This window comes from Sesamum indicum, linkage group LG9, assembly GCF_026168435.1.
Source record: "Sesamum indicum cultivar Baizhima isolate 11 linkage group LG9, ASM2616843v1, whole genome shotgun sequence".
Lineage (NCBI taxonomy): Eukaryota > Viridiplantae > Streptophyta > Magnoliopsida > Lamiales > Pedaliaceae > Sesamum > Sesamum indicum.
Window position 1 is genome coordinate 23,440,183 of NC_142665.1, and position 11,150 is coordinate 23,451,332.

General features: G+C 37.1%; 2 protein-coding genes across 3 annotated transcripts in view; both read left to right on the forward strand.

The window, feature by feature from the left end:
• LOC105177550 (AUGMIN subunit 5) overlaps nucleotides 1-7,375 on the forward strand; it is a 7,724-nt gene extending 349 nt beyond the window's left edge. The window contains exons 1-10 of one of the 2 annotated variants that reach the window (XM_011100744.3): nucleotides 1-479; nucleotides 719-1,237; nucleotides 2,211-2,352; nucleotides 2,425-2,601; nucleotides 3,427-3,636; nucleotides 4,120-4,281; nucleotides 5,442-5,601; nucleotides 5,711-5,906; nucleotides 6,270-6,402; nucleotides 6,778-7,375. The exon at nucleotides 1-479 is cut by the window's left edge and continues 349 nt beyond it. In XM_011100744.3, coding sequence (XP_011099046.1) covers nucleotides 4-479; nucleotides 719-1,237; nucleotides 2,211-2,352; nucleotides 2,425-2,601; nucleotides 3,427-3,636; nucleotides 4,120-4,281; nucleotides 5,442-5,601; nucleotides 5,711-5,906; nucleotides 6,270-6,402; nucleotides 6,778-6,897 — 2,295 coding nt within the window. In that variant the 5' untranslated portion in view covers nucleotides 1-3 and the 3' untranslated portion in view covers nucleotides 6,898-7,375. The remainder of the gene's footprint in view (nucleotides 480-718; nucleotides 1,238-2,210; nucleotides 2,353-2,424; nucleotides 2,602-3,426; nucleotides 3,637-4,119; nucleotides 4,282-5,441; nucleotides 5,602-5,710; nucleotides 5,907-6,269; nucleotides 6,403-6,777) is intronic. The other variant, XM_011100745.3, reaches the window with a different exon arrangement.
• Nucleotides 7,376-8,128: 753 nt separating this feature from the next.
• LOC105177551 (uncharacterized) lies at nucleotides 8,129-9,601 on the forward strand. The gene is made up of 2 exons (XM_011100746.3): nucleotides 8,129-8,452; nucleotides 8,537-9,601. Exons 1-2 carry the CDS (start codon nucleotides 8,287-8,289, stop codon nucleotides 9,433-9,435), a joined length of 1,065 nt encoding a protein of 354 aa, XP_011099048.1. The 5' UTR covers nucleotides 8,129-8,286; the 3' UTR covers nucleotides 9,436-9,601.
• Nucleotides 9,602-11,150: the final 1,549 nt, after the last annotated feature.

The following is an 11,150-nucleotide window of genomic DNA, read 5'->3' on the forward strand; positions in this document are numbered from 1 at the left end:
ACAATGCAAAGCTCATCGGGCTTTGCGGCACAGTCCGAGGCAATTCTGGAATGGCTTCAGAAGGAAATGGGGTACAGGCCTCTCGGCCCGTACGCTTCTTCTACGAAGATCTCGGTGCCCACCGCTGAGTCACTGCGCAAAATTTGCCGCGGGAACATGATCCCCGTCTGGAGTTTCTTGTTAAAGAGGGTGAAGCCGGATAAGACGGTGGAGAATATTAGGAGGAATATTCTCGTTCATGGCGCTGATGATGGTGGTAAAGGGAGGAGAAAGGAGAAATCGGGGATGGGGAAGGAGGAAAGTTGCAGTAGTAGTAGTAGGGAGATGGCATTGCAGGAGAGGGAGTTGGCTGAGAAGGAAGTGGAAAGGTTGAGGCAGATTGTGAGGCGGCAGCGGAAGGAGTTGAAAGCTAGGATGATTGAGGTGTCGAGGGAGGAGGCTGAACGCAAGCGCATGCTTGATGAGCGGTCAAATTACAGGTTGATTAATTCTTCTGGGATTTTACCTTTTGGCAGTGTAGTAAGACTTCATGATTTGAGTATTTCCTTGTTTGTTTTGTGATTGTTATGGAAGCAATCTGATGATTCTGATATATAAACTGGACATGTTTTCTAACTGCGCATTTGGGGGTTTTTGACTGGGAATGTGGATATTTTGCTTAAGAAACCGTGTGAGAGGTTTTCTATAACGAAGGGCTTTTCTAATTCTCTATTTGCAGGCATAAGCATGTGATGTTGGAGACTTATGATCAACAGTGTGATGAAGCAGCAAAAATATTTGCTGAGTACCATAAACGCCTCCAGTGCTATGTAAACCAAGCTAAGGATGCTCAAAGATCTAGTATTAATTCCTCAATTGAAATGGTGACCAGTTTCCATGCAAATAATAAGGACGGTGGTAAATCTGCAGAAGATGTCATTCTTATTGAGACAACAAAGGAAAGAAATGTTCGGAAAGTGTGTGAATCTCTTGCACTGCAGATGTCTGAAAAAATTCGTAACACTTTCCCTGCTTATGAAGGAAATGGGATCCACGGGAATCCACAACTGGAAGATTCAAAATTAGGGATTGATTCCGACAGTGATATACCTACTGAGTTTAAAGATGTGGTAGCAGATTGTCTAAAAAGTCCCCATCAGATATTGCAAGCAATCATTTCGTACACCCAAAGGTTGCAAACTCTGATCACTAGGGAAATAGAGAAGATAGATATTAAAGCTGATGCAGAAGCATTAAGGTTCTTTCATGGAAACTAGTCTTTGGCATTGTGTTTTTATGCTATATTATCTTAATTCCTCTATTTATAGCTACAAAATCAGAAATCAGCTTGATACAAAGCTTACTCTTCATGATACCACTATGTCTGTAGTTTTGCATCTATACATTACTTGCAAAAAGAATTGTTCTCCTTGATGATCAATTTTACTTGCAAAAAGAATTGTCAGCTCTTCATATTACTTTAATATAGCACCACACTTGTCAATTCTCTAGTTAGCTGCTGCTGTTGTGTTTTAACAGAAGCAATGCTGTTATTATAAAAAATTAAAGGTTATGGGCTACGTGGAGCACTAGAGATACATTTAATGCCAACTATTTGTTGTGTTCCCAAACCAAAAACTCTTTGAGAAACTTGATAAGTAACTGTTGATTCTAGGGATCTTAATTATCATTTCTTATTCTCCAAAATCATACGTCCCTTTTTGGCATTTTCTTGACTGTTTTCCTGTTTGCTGTATGCAACATTGCCTTAATGCGTGCTAATATATCTCGTATAACTAGATGATTTTACTACAAAAGAACTCGCCAATTCAAATGGAATATGGATTTTAGCCTGGCTTAGACTAATTGCCCAGAACTTTTTCTCTTGTTTTCATCAGCGAAACTAGGTCTGCTTTATTACAAGCTAAGCAAACTTTCTGTGGTGGTTTTATTCCTTTTATTATTTCAATGAGCGTTCAAAACGTGAAACTGCTTTCAGGTCCATTCCCTTGCTTTGGTGCCAGTGGAGCAAAGTAAGCTTTTGCTTCTATATAGGTATGAAAAAATCTAATTCAATTTGGCAGGGAAACATAAAAGTAAGATTTGACAGCTATATGAAATGCAAAAAGTGGAATTGCTTCATGTGCAGATTTGATTTCCATGCATCTCTCATTGTTGCTGTACCAATTTATTTATTTATTTTTTTCATTTTCCTTTATTCAATCATGAAGGTACAAGTATGAGAATAACACTGTAATCGAGGCTTCTTCTCCTGACGTTAGCTCACCATTGCAATATCATCTTTGTGGTTATGGGAAGCCAGGGGGTGATACTCCTGCAAGAGGGACTGAGTATCAACTTCTGGAGAGACAGGTATTCCATCTTTGGGTGTATTATTTTTCTTCTTGTTAAGTACCTTTTGGGTGTATAATCTATTTCCTACAGAGAGCGCATGTGCAACAATTTTTGGCCACTGAAGATGCACTCAACAAGGCCACAAAAGCTCGAAACATGAGCCAGCTGCTTTTGAAACATCTCCATGGAAGTGGTGATTCAGTTTCCTCGCTTTCACATGTCACTTTAGGAGCTTCACAGAATATGAGCAGCCTCATGCAACTTGAGGTACTATTATCTATGTATAGTGAGTTTACACCACATTATAACCTAAAAATCACAAACCAAACTTTTGTTTTGATGGTTTTGTACAAGATGATTTAATCAAATTTTCTTATTTTATTGGTTGGGGCATGCCATATTTAATTATTTGTGCTAAGGATCATTATCATTGTTGACTGACCTTTTTCCTCATTAGCAATTCCATCTGTTTGAAAGTGCACTGCCTCGACATACTTTTGGAAAATATGAAGTGATCCGTCTATAATTGCTAGTTTAAGGCCTTAAGTAAAATTGATATTTCGGGAAGATCAGTTGGCATTACTGTGGTTTGAGGTTCATCATTTGGTGTTAGTAGATAATATTGAACGTGGCCTAAGGATAAGTTATCTAGTAGAGACGTGGCATTGTTATAGAAAGAGAAAAGCAAGTAAAAGTGGCATTCTTCTTGATGGTGACTGTGATAATAATGAACACCATTAGCAAGTCTGGATAGTGGGAAGCAACCTACTTAATGTTAGGTATCAAAGCAGCTTGATTATGTTGATTCTGCCTACATGTCATATTTCTTTCTTCGTTTATCTAGTGGTGGGTGTATCGGGATTGGTGAGAGATTCTGGGTTTGGTTAGATTATGGACATAGTCTGTTACTAAGGGAAATATTCTTTCCACTAGCTTAATTTTAGTTTAATCTGTATTCATATATGCATATTCTTCCAATTGTTTAGGTTATTTGCATGCTAATTATAAACTGCGTAACCTAGAACAGAAGAAAATTATCTGTTTGGAGATCAAGTGTCTGTCTTTAGCATGACTTTTTCTTATCCTTTGTAGTTAGAGGTTTGGGCCAAGGAACGAGAGGCTGCTGGATTACGGGCTAGCTTGAATACATTGATGTCGGAAGTACATCGCTTGGATAAAGAATGTGCTGAGAGGAAGGAAGCAGAAAATTCTTTAAGAAAGAAGTGGAAGAAGATTGAAGTGTTTGATGCTCGCCGATCTGAGTTGGAATCTGTCTACAATGCACTACTCAAGGCAAACATGGTAGGATCTCTATCTCTTTACCCCACACATAGCATGTGCACAGCAAGCACAAGAGTTCAGTCCCTACCCCTAGCTAAGCATAATAGGAGTGAATATACTATACCTTACTATGGCTACCTGAATTCAACCATTAAATTTTAAGGGGGTATTGGGACCTGAATATTACCATATATAATACAATTAGATGCAGAAATGCTCCTGAAAGTATAATATGCAAAACCAGGAACCTGTTTATATGCGGAAAAATGCATTTTTTATAAAATGTAATAAGAATTTGTCCTGAAAGAACAAGAGAGAAACATTTGAAGGGATGAGAAAAAAACTTATATCCAATAATTTCTTTTTTTAGAAATGATGGATCCAAGGTTTACAGCATGTTTTAATTAGTTTACATATGAAGTTAGAAGAAAAACAAACTCATATTCTTCTCCACACTGTATAACAATTTATTATTTGTTGGATGCTGCTTCTTTCTGGAGTCAGCTGCCATTAGCTGCGAGGGAGTATGCATCAAGCACTATAATTCCGGCATGTAATGTGGTGCTGGACTTATCGAATAATGCAAAAGATCTCATTGACAATGAAGTTTCAACCTTTTATAGCACTCCTGATAATAGCCTTTACATGCTTCCATCAACTCCTCAGGTTTGTGCCTGTACAACAGAAACATAATTCCTTCAGTATTGGTTTCCACTTATCCTAGGTGGTCTCTTGTAAACTTGAGATTCACCAGTTTACTGTTAGGGTGGAACTTGCTGATACCACACATTATTCTACTCAGACACCTCTTCCATTCTTCACAGACTTTAGTTTTTCTTTTCTATTGGTTTGAACTTTTAGTGCTTGCAATGTCTATTTTAACTGCAAACAGTGGCTTTGGTTTTTAGATCTTGTTGTTTCCCCTTTCTACTAGTTTAATCAGACGTGCAGGCCTGATAGCAAAATTTTCTTTTAAGTCAATTTTCAGCAAACAAAATGCAGAAATTGCAGAGCAAACTTTTTTCTGGTTATTATGATTTTTGTTCCTGTTTGAAGAATGGAATTAGGATGGATAAATTCAAGATATCATGCCTGGCGAACAAAGTTTGGTCCTATTTAAATTTCCATCAAAGGAGTGTGGACCTTCCAGCCAAAATTTCATACTATTTATGAATTCTTTTCTTCTATGTGTAACTTGTACTGTATATCAGGACATGCAATTGGGATTGGAATGCACGTCATGCCTGGGATTGGACATTTAGATATGTTACAGCTTGTCTTGTGTTAATTTTGTGAAATTAAATGTTTACCATACTGAGATCAAAGTTGTTGAGTTACGCTGTGTGGCATCTTTGTCATACCTGCGGTAAATACATGGTCAACATACTTTATCAATAACCCTAGACTTAGGTCTTGATTCCAAAATGGTTGGGACCTATACAAACAATCTTCCAAGGTTACGTTGTTTCCATTATATTCCGCCACGTGATCTGGGAAAATTATTCAAATTTATGCTTCTTTTATTCCTATGTTATTAAATTTATTTGTTAAGCTGATACTTATTGGTCCCATGATCCTTTTCACAACCGATATTCTTTGGCATAATAATACTCTTGGTCTTGGGAGCAGCATTCACTTTGACTCGGTTTACATACCTGTCTGAAGCCGAGAAGCTATTTCAAGTTAACCTCTTCTGGTTAAAAATATATTTATTGAAACCTAAAAGGACAACAAGAAACTACTGGGAATAGAGCTGGAATTTGATCATATACTGCTGGCTGTTTGCACTTTCCAGTTTCCTTATGTTCTCTCTGCGCTCTGTTCAGGGGCTCTTGGAGTCTATGGGCGCGAATGGTTCTACGGGACCTGAGGCAGTTGCTGCTGCTGAGAGGAATGCAGCAGTGCTAACAGCTAGAGCTGGTGCCAGGGATCCCTCTGCAGTTCCTTCTGTATGTCGCATTTCGACTGCCCTACAGTATCCTGCTGGTAAGCATTTATCAACCTTTCGAGATGTTTGCTTAGGATGGAATCCTTTCTTGAATACAAGACTAACTTTCACCAATATATGGACCTGACTTCATCATGACCCATTTAGGTTTGGATGGTTCTGATGCTGGTTTATCATCAGTGCTGGAGTCCATGGACTTCTGTTTAGAGCTCCGTGGTTCTGAGGCTTGTGTATTGGAAGACTTGGCAAAGGCAATTAACTTGGTTCATGTACGAAATGATCTTGTTGAGAGTGGTCATGCTTTGTTAAAGCACGCTCATCGTGCATTGCAAGAATATGATAGGTACAGCTAATTCTTCTTGTTGTCTTCTTTCTTAAACTTCCTGAGAACTTTGAGGTTTGGGATATCCTTTGCAAATCCTTTATATCAACTATTGATAAATACTCATGTTATGAACATCTATCTGAGATACAAATTAGGGTCTTATAAAGTTAAGCCTAATGGTTGGAGCCAAATTCTGTCCTTATTTGCTTCTAACATAAGTTTTCCCTTTCCATGCTAATTGCTTTTTCTCATTTACCAAGAAACACGTTGATTTATGTTTTCTTGTAAGATGCTCAAGAATGAAAAACAACAATCCTCTCATTTTGTCTTTCATTTTTGGAGAAAGGCGGGGTTATTGATTTCATACAATTTCTCTTGCAGGACGACAAATTATTGCTTAAATGTGGCAGCTGAACAAGAGAAAACTGTTGCCGAGAAGTGGTTACCTGAGTTGAGCAGTGCAGTTTTAAATGCCCATAAATGTCTAGAAGACTGCAAATATGTTAGAGGCTTGGTGAGTACTCTGCACTACTCCAAATATATTAATTGCTCCAGGTACCAGTATTTTATCACTTAAAGGTTTTACACTAGTGCTTTAAACTTCTGAATTTACTGCATTGCTGAAAGTATCATCCAGCACACCATTTTCAGATTTTGGGGTAAATTCAAGTGTGTGGAATCATGAGTAGATGCGTTATTACAATCCTGTACTCAATACTGAAGCAGGATTTTATGATATAATTCTTATTGTAACATATAAAATGATATCAAGGAAGTACTTACTAAGGATGTTCTGGAAATTGAGGATTGACATTAAGGGTAATAATCGAGCCAGGATGGTGTCATACCTTGAACATCTGACACTGTTTTGCTTGCCATTTTTCTGTAGCTTGATGAATGGTGGGAACAACCAGCATCAAATGTGGTTGATTGGGTTGCTGTGGATGGAGAAAATGTTGCTACGTGGCAAAATCACGTGAAACAGCTCCTGGCATTTTATGATAAGTAACTACCACTGAGATTGTCCCATTGGATATAAAAATAAGTTTCTGGAAGCCTTTTCTTTTGCCCTGATTGTTCTCCACTCTCATTTAGACCCAGCCAAACGGCTATCTTATTCTTGGGTGCAGCACTTCGTATTATTAGGCATTTCGATCTGAAATCTCAGTTTTGAGACTTTCTAATACTGAACACGGTCAATTGGATTGTGCTTGCAGCAGTGTTGATGGAAGTCTCGGCTGTGAAAGTCATTCAATACCTATTTTCTGTATTAGGCCTTCTTCCCTCTATATCGGGAAGGGCTCTCTCTGTATTTTACTTTTCAACTTCTTTATGGCTTGATTGCACAAACTACAAGTCAGTGTGTTCTGATTTTAGACTTATATTTAACTATCCTATTCTTTTGTGTAAATAGTTTGCTATTGTGATGCAACAGTGACAATTTTCTAACAACATTAACAAGAATTGATTGTGTTCTGTTTACATTATGTTCAGTTTGTAAGTTGATTTGATGACCGTCTCTCTTTACTTAAACCCTGCTTGTTTATGTAAGTAATCATGATTTTCATTACTAGTTCAGAATTATCAGAGTAATATATAAAGAAATGGAGATAATACTATTAACACTGCTCTAATTTTATCAAATGCGTACTCCAACTGAACAGTATAACATTATGGGTATTTCCCTTTTTTTTTTCCTTTTATTTATTTAAGAAAAAAACACAATCCCACGAAGATGCCAGATGAAATTAATTCTTTTTTCAAACCCGTGAAGCAAGAGAGACAAAACTATCAGTATCAACCATCTTCAACTCATGAAACTGACAAATTATTATAGGAGTAACACAATGACTATGTTGTAGCTAGACTTCACCGCATAAACCATGTGGTTGCTCAGAGTCCACAGGCGAGAATTTGATGGCAAAGGCATGCAAACAGCGCTTGCTCTAATTTGGTTACGGCAATGCGGTTTGGGACTCGGTCACAAACTCATGAATTATGTGGCAGCTATAAGAGTCTCGTGAACCAACTGGGACCCCAACTATCCCTCCAGCCAGCAAGAAAACTAACCAAGAAAATCAGATCAACTAAAACCAGCCAACCAAACGAGGATAAGTTTTCGTTTTCATTTTTTCCTTTTTGCCTGTAGGAAATAACTGTTGCTAGTTTGCAGCTTACTTGTTTCTGCATGAATGACATTAAGGGCCTTGTCTTCTTTTACAGTATAAAAAGTGTAGGCAGTCCAGAATACTCTACTAACATTCAATGACATAAATACAAGACTGTTAGAAAAATACAAACTGCATGCATGTGAATTACTTCTGTACAGTTCTATAAAAGGGCCAGTCCTTCTGCTTCATCTTCAACAGTTTTCAGTCATTAATTGCAGTTCCTTAGAATGTCTTGGTTTTTGACACTAATCTTCATCTGTTTCACATTTAGTAGTAACTACTTGTCAGAAGCCAAGCATCAGAAGAAACTTCCATCTGCAGTTGTTGTTGGCACTGTGTACTGTGACACATGCTTCCACCAGGATTTCCCCAAGGCCAGTCATTTCATTTCAGGTTCTTAACATTCATCTGAATTAATTTAACATTTCAACTTCATTAGTATGAATCAAATGTCATCCCAGATTTCTTGTCCCTCAGGTGCATCTGTTGCATTGGAATGCAATGACACAAGTTCAAGGCCGAGTTTTCGGCAGGAAGTGAAAACGAACAAGAATGGAGAATTCAGAATCCATCTCCCTTTCTCTGTGAGCAAACACGCCAGGAAGATTAGGGGCTGTTCTGTCAGGTTACTCAGCAGCAACGAGCCGTTTTGTGCTGTTGCTGCAACGGCAACTTCATCTTCGTTAAACCTCAAATCAAGAAAGAGAGGGACACACATTTTCTCAGCTGGTTTTTTCACATTTAAGCCCTTGAAGCAGCCTCTAATTTGTGATCAGAAACCAAGTACAGAAAATTTCAAGAAACTGAGTTCTCCTCAGAAACTATCTCCTATCGATAATCCTGATGATCCCGCATTTCCCCCACCGCTTCGAGATCCACCATCTGCTCCTCCAGCATTAGGCCTCCCCCTCCCACCACTGCCACAGCTTCCACTGCTGCCACCACTCCCTGGAATTCCATTGTTACCGCCAGTGCCTAAGAAGGAAAATGCTGCAAAAGCATCACAACTATTGGACAAGAAGGTAAATCAGCCAACGACATTCCTGTTGCCACCAAATCCATTCAATCCACCCAGTATATTTCCTCCCAACCCTTTACAGCCACCATCATCTTTACTTCCTCCACTCCCTTTTCTGCCACCGCCTTTCACTATTCCTCCTGTACTCCCTTCCCCACCTTCAGTTTTCCCTCCAGTTCTCCCTTCACCGCCGGCCTTCAACTTGCCGCCAGTTCCTGGTTTGGATCCATCTCCACCATCACCAGCTCCGCCGACTTCTCCTGTGCCTCTCCCTCCGTTTCCCATCGAGCCAACACCTGGCTTTCCAGGAGAGCCGCCTGCTGATGTTTCTGCTCAACCAAAAACAAGCTCCCCCTGATCTTTAGCTGCTTTCCATGTAAAATTACGCTAGTTTGCAATGAACTTATTTACTTTTACCTTTGGCTTTCACATCCTCTAATCAGTTTGCACAGTGTAATATTTGGTTCTGCTGAGTATCTCTTCTCTACCACGAATGAATCAGATCTTTTGCTTTTCCGATTAAATACACCTTGTACAAACTCAAAAAATACTGCCATATAACATAATACACTCTCTTGTTTGCATACAATTTCTCAACTACTTTTCACTGTATATATATATATAGATAAATAGAGAGAGAGAGAGAGAGAGATTTACTGCTTTTCGACCAACTTCTCTTGTGATTGATACAGAGATGATGTCTTCATGTTTCTTTTCTTCTTTCAAATATTTGACATGAAATGAAGGAATGAAGAGAGAGTATATGACTCATAGTTATAGGAACAAAGACTCTCTCCCAGTCATGAAAGTTGTCTTACATATTTGCCACTTACCATATACAAAAGAATGCATCAAATATCTAATTCAATTTTCTGTACCTCCCATTTTAAGTATTCATTTATCACTAAAAAATTTATCCAAATTAAGTAGGGTGGAATTAAATCAATCACATAACAAATGTTATCATGCCATTCGTCATTTTCTCTAAATTAGATACAAATCACATGACAAAGATATTAATACAGAATTTTCCCATTCTCAATGGGGAAAGAGCGCTGAATATCGTGATATTTTCCGAGAGAGTAAGAACTTTAACTTGATGATATCATGTCAAACATAATACAGTAAAACCTTTATAAATTAATACTTTATAAATTAATAAACTCTCTAAAATAATAAAATCTTCTGGTCCCAACTTGGGCCTTTGTAAAAAAATCATCAAATTCGATAAGATAATAAGATAATAATTTTTCAAAAAATTCCTTTATAAATATTAGGTCCCATTAAAACTCTAAATTAATAATTCATAAATATTATAATTATAAGTATTATGGTAATTTGCTCAATTATGAAGTCTGTAATGCTTTACGCATTGGATCATTCATGGATGATTTTGCGATGCCTTTTAGATGAGAAGACATGGTTGGGTGTTATAAATTATTTTATTTTCATATTGAGATTTATATAGTATATATTTTATTCATCATAACATGAATATATTTAATTGGCTATAATAGTTATTTAAGTGCAACGAATTAATGTAAACATGTATGTTTAATAATTCCAATAAATTGATACATGCGTCTATGAATATAATAGTTAATTGTATAAAATGAATTGATATTATATAAGAATATATTTAATTAGTTACAAAAAATTGATTAATGCATGAATATAATTAATGAAACATATATGAATTCATTTATTTTCAGTACATATGTACTAAATTTGCTGAATTTAAAAAGTCTCTCTTTTAATTAATAAAATATTTATTTATCGATAAATTAATATCTCTCTAAATTAATAAAATTTCATAGTCCCAAAATTATTAATTTATAGAGATTTTACTATACTGGTTCTTCGCTCTATCAAAACTCACTGGACCCTAACGTAGGATAGTTTTGCTGCATTCTGGTCCAACAAAGCTTGGGCCGGCAAGAGAAGCCCATTTGTCTTATTAATTACTAATTTGAACTCGGTAACTTGATGAAATTCAATAATTACCAATCATGATATTCACAAAAAAGAAACTATAACCAATCATGGAATTAATTAATGCCAAAAGTATAAAAG

Excerpts from the sequence above, each read along its gene's own strand:
- LOC105177551 (XM_011100746.3), top strand. The coding sequence starts at position 8,287 with ATGTCTTGGTTTTTGACACTAATCTTCATCTGTTTCACATTTAGTAGT. Across the intron at positions 8,453-8,536 it reads GGCCAGTCATTTCATTTCAG|GTGCATCTGTTGCATTGGAA; the intron begins GTTCTTAACATT and ends CTTGTCCCTCAG.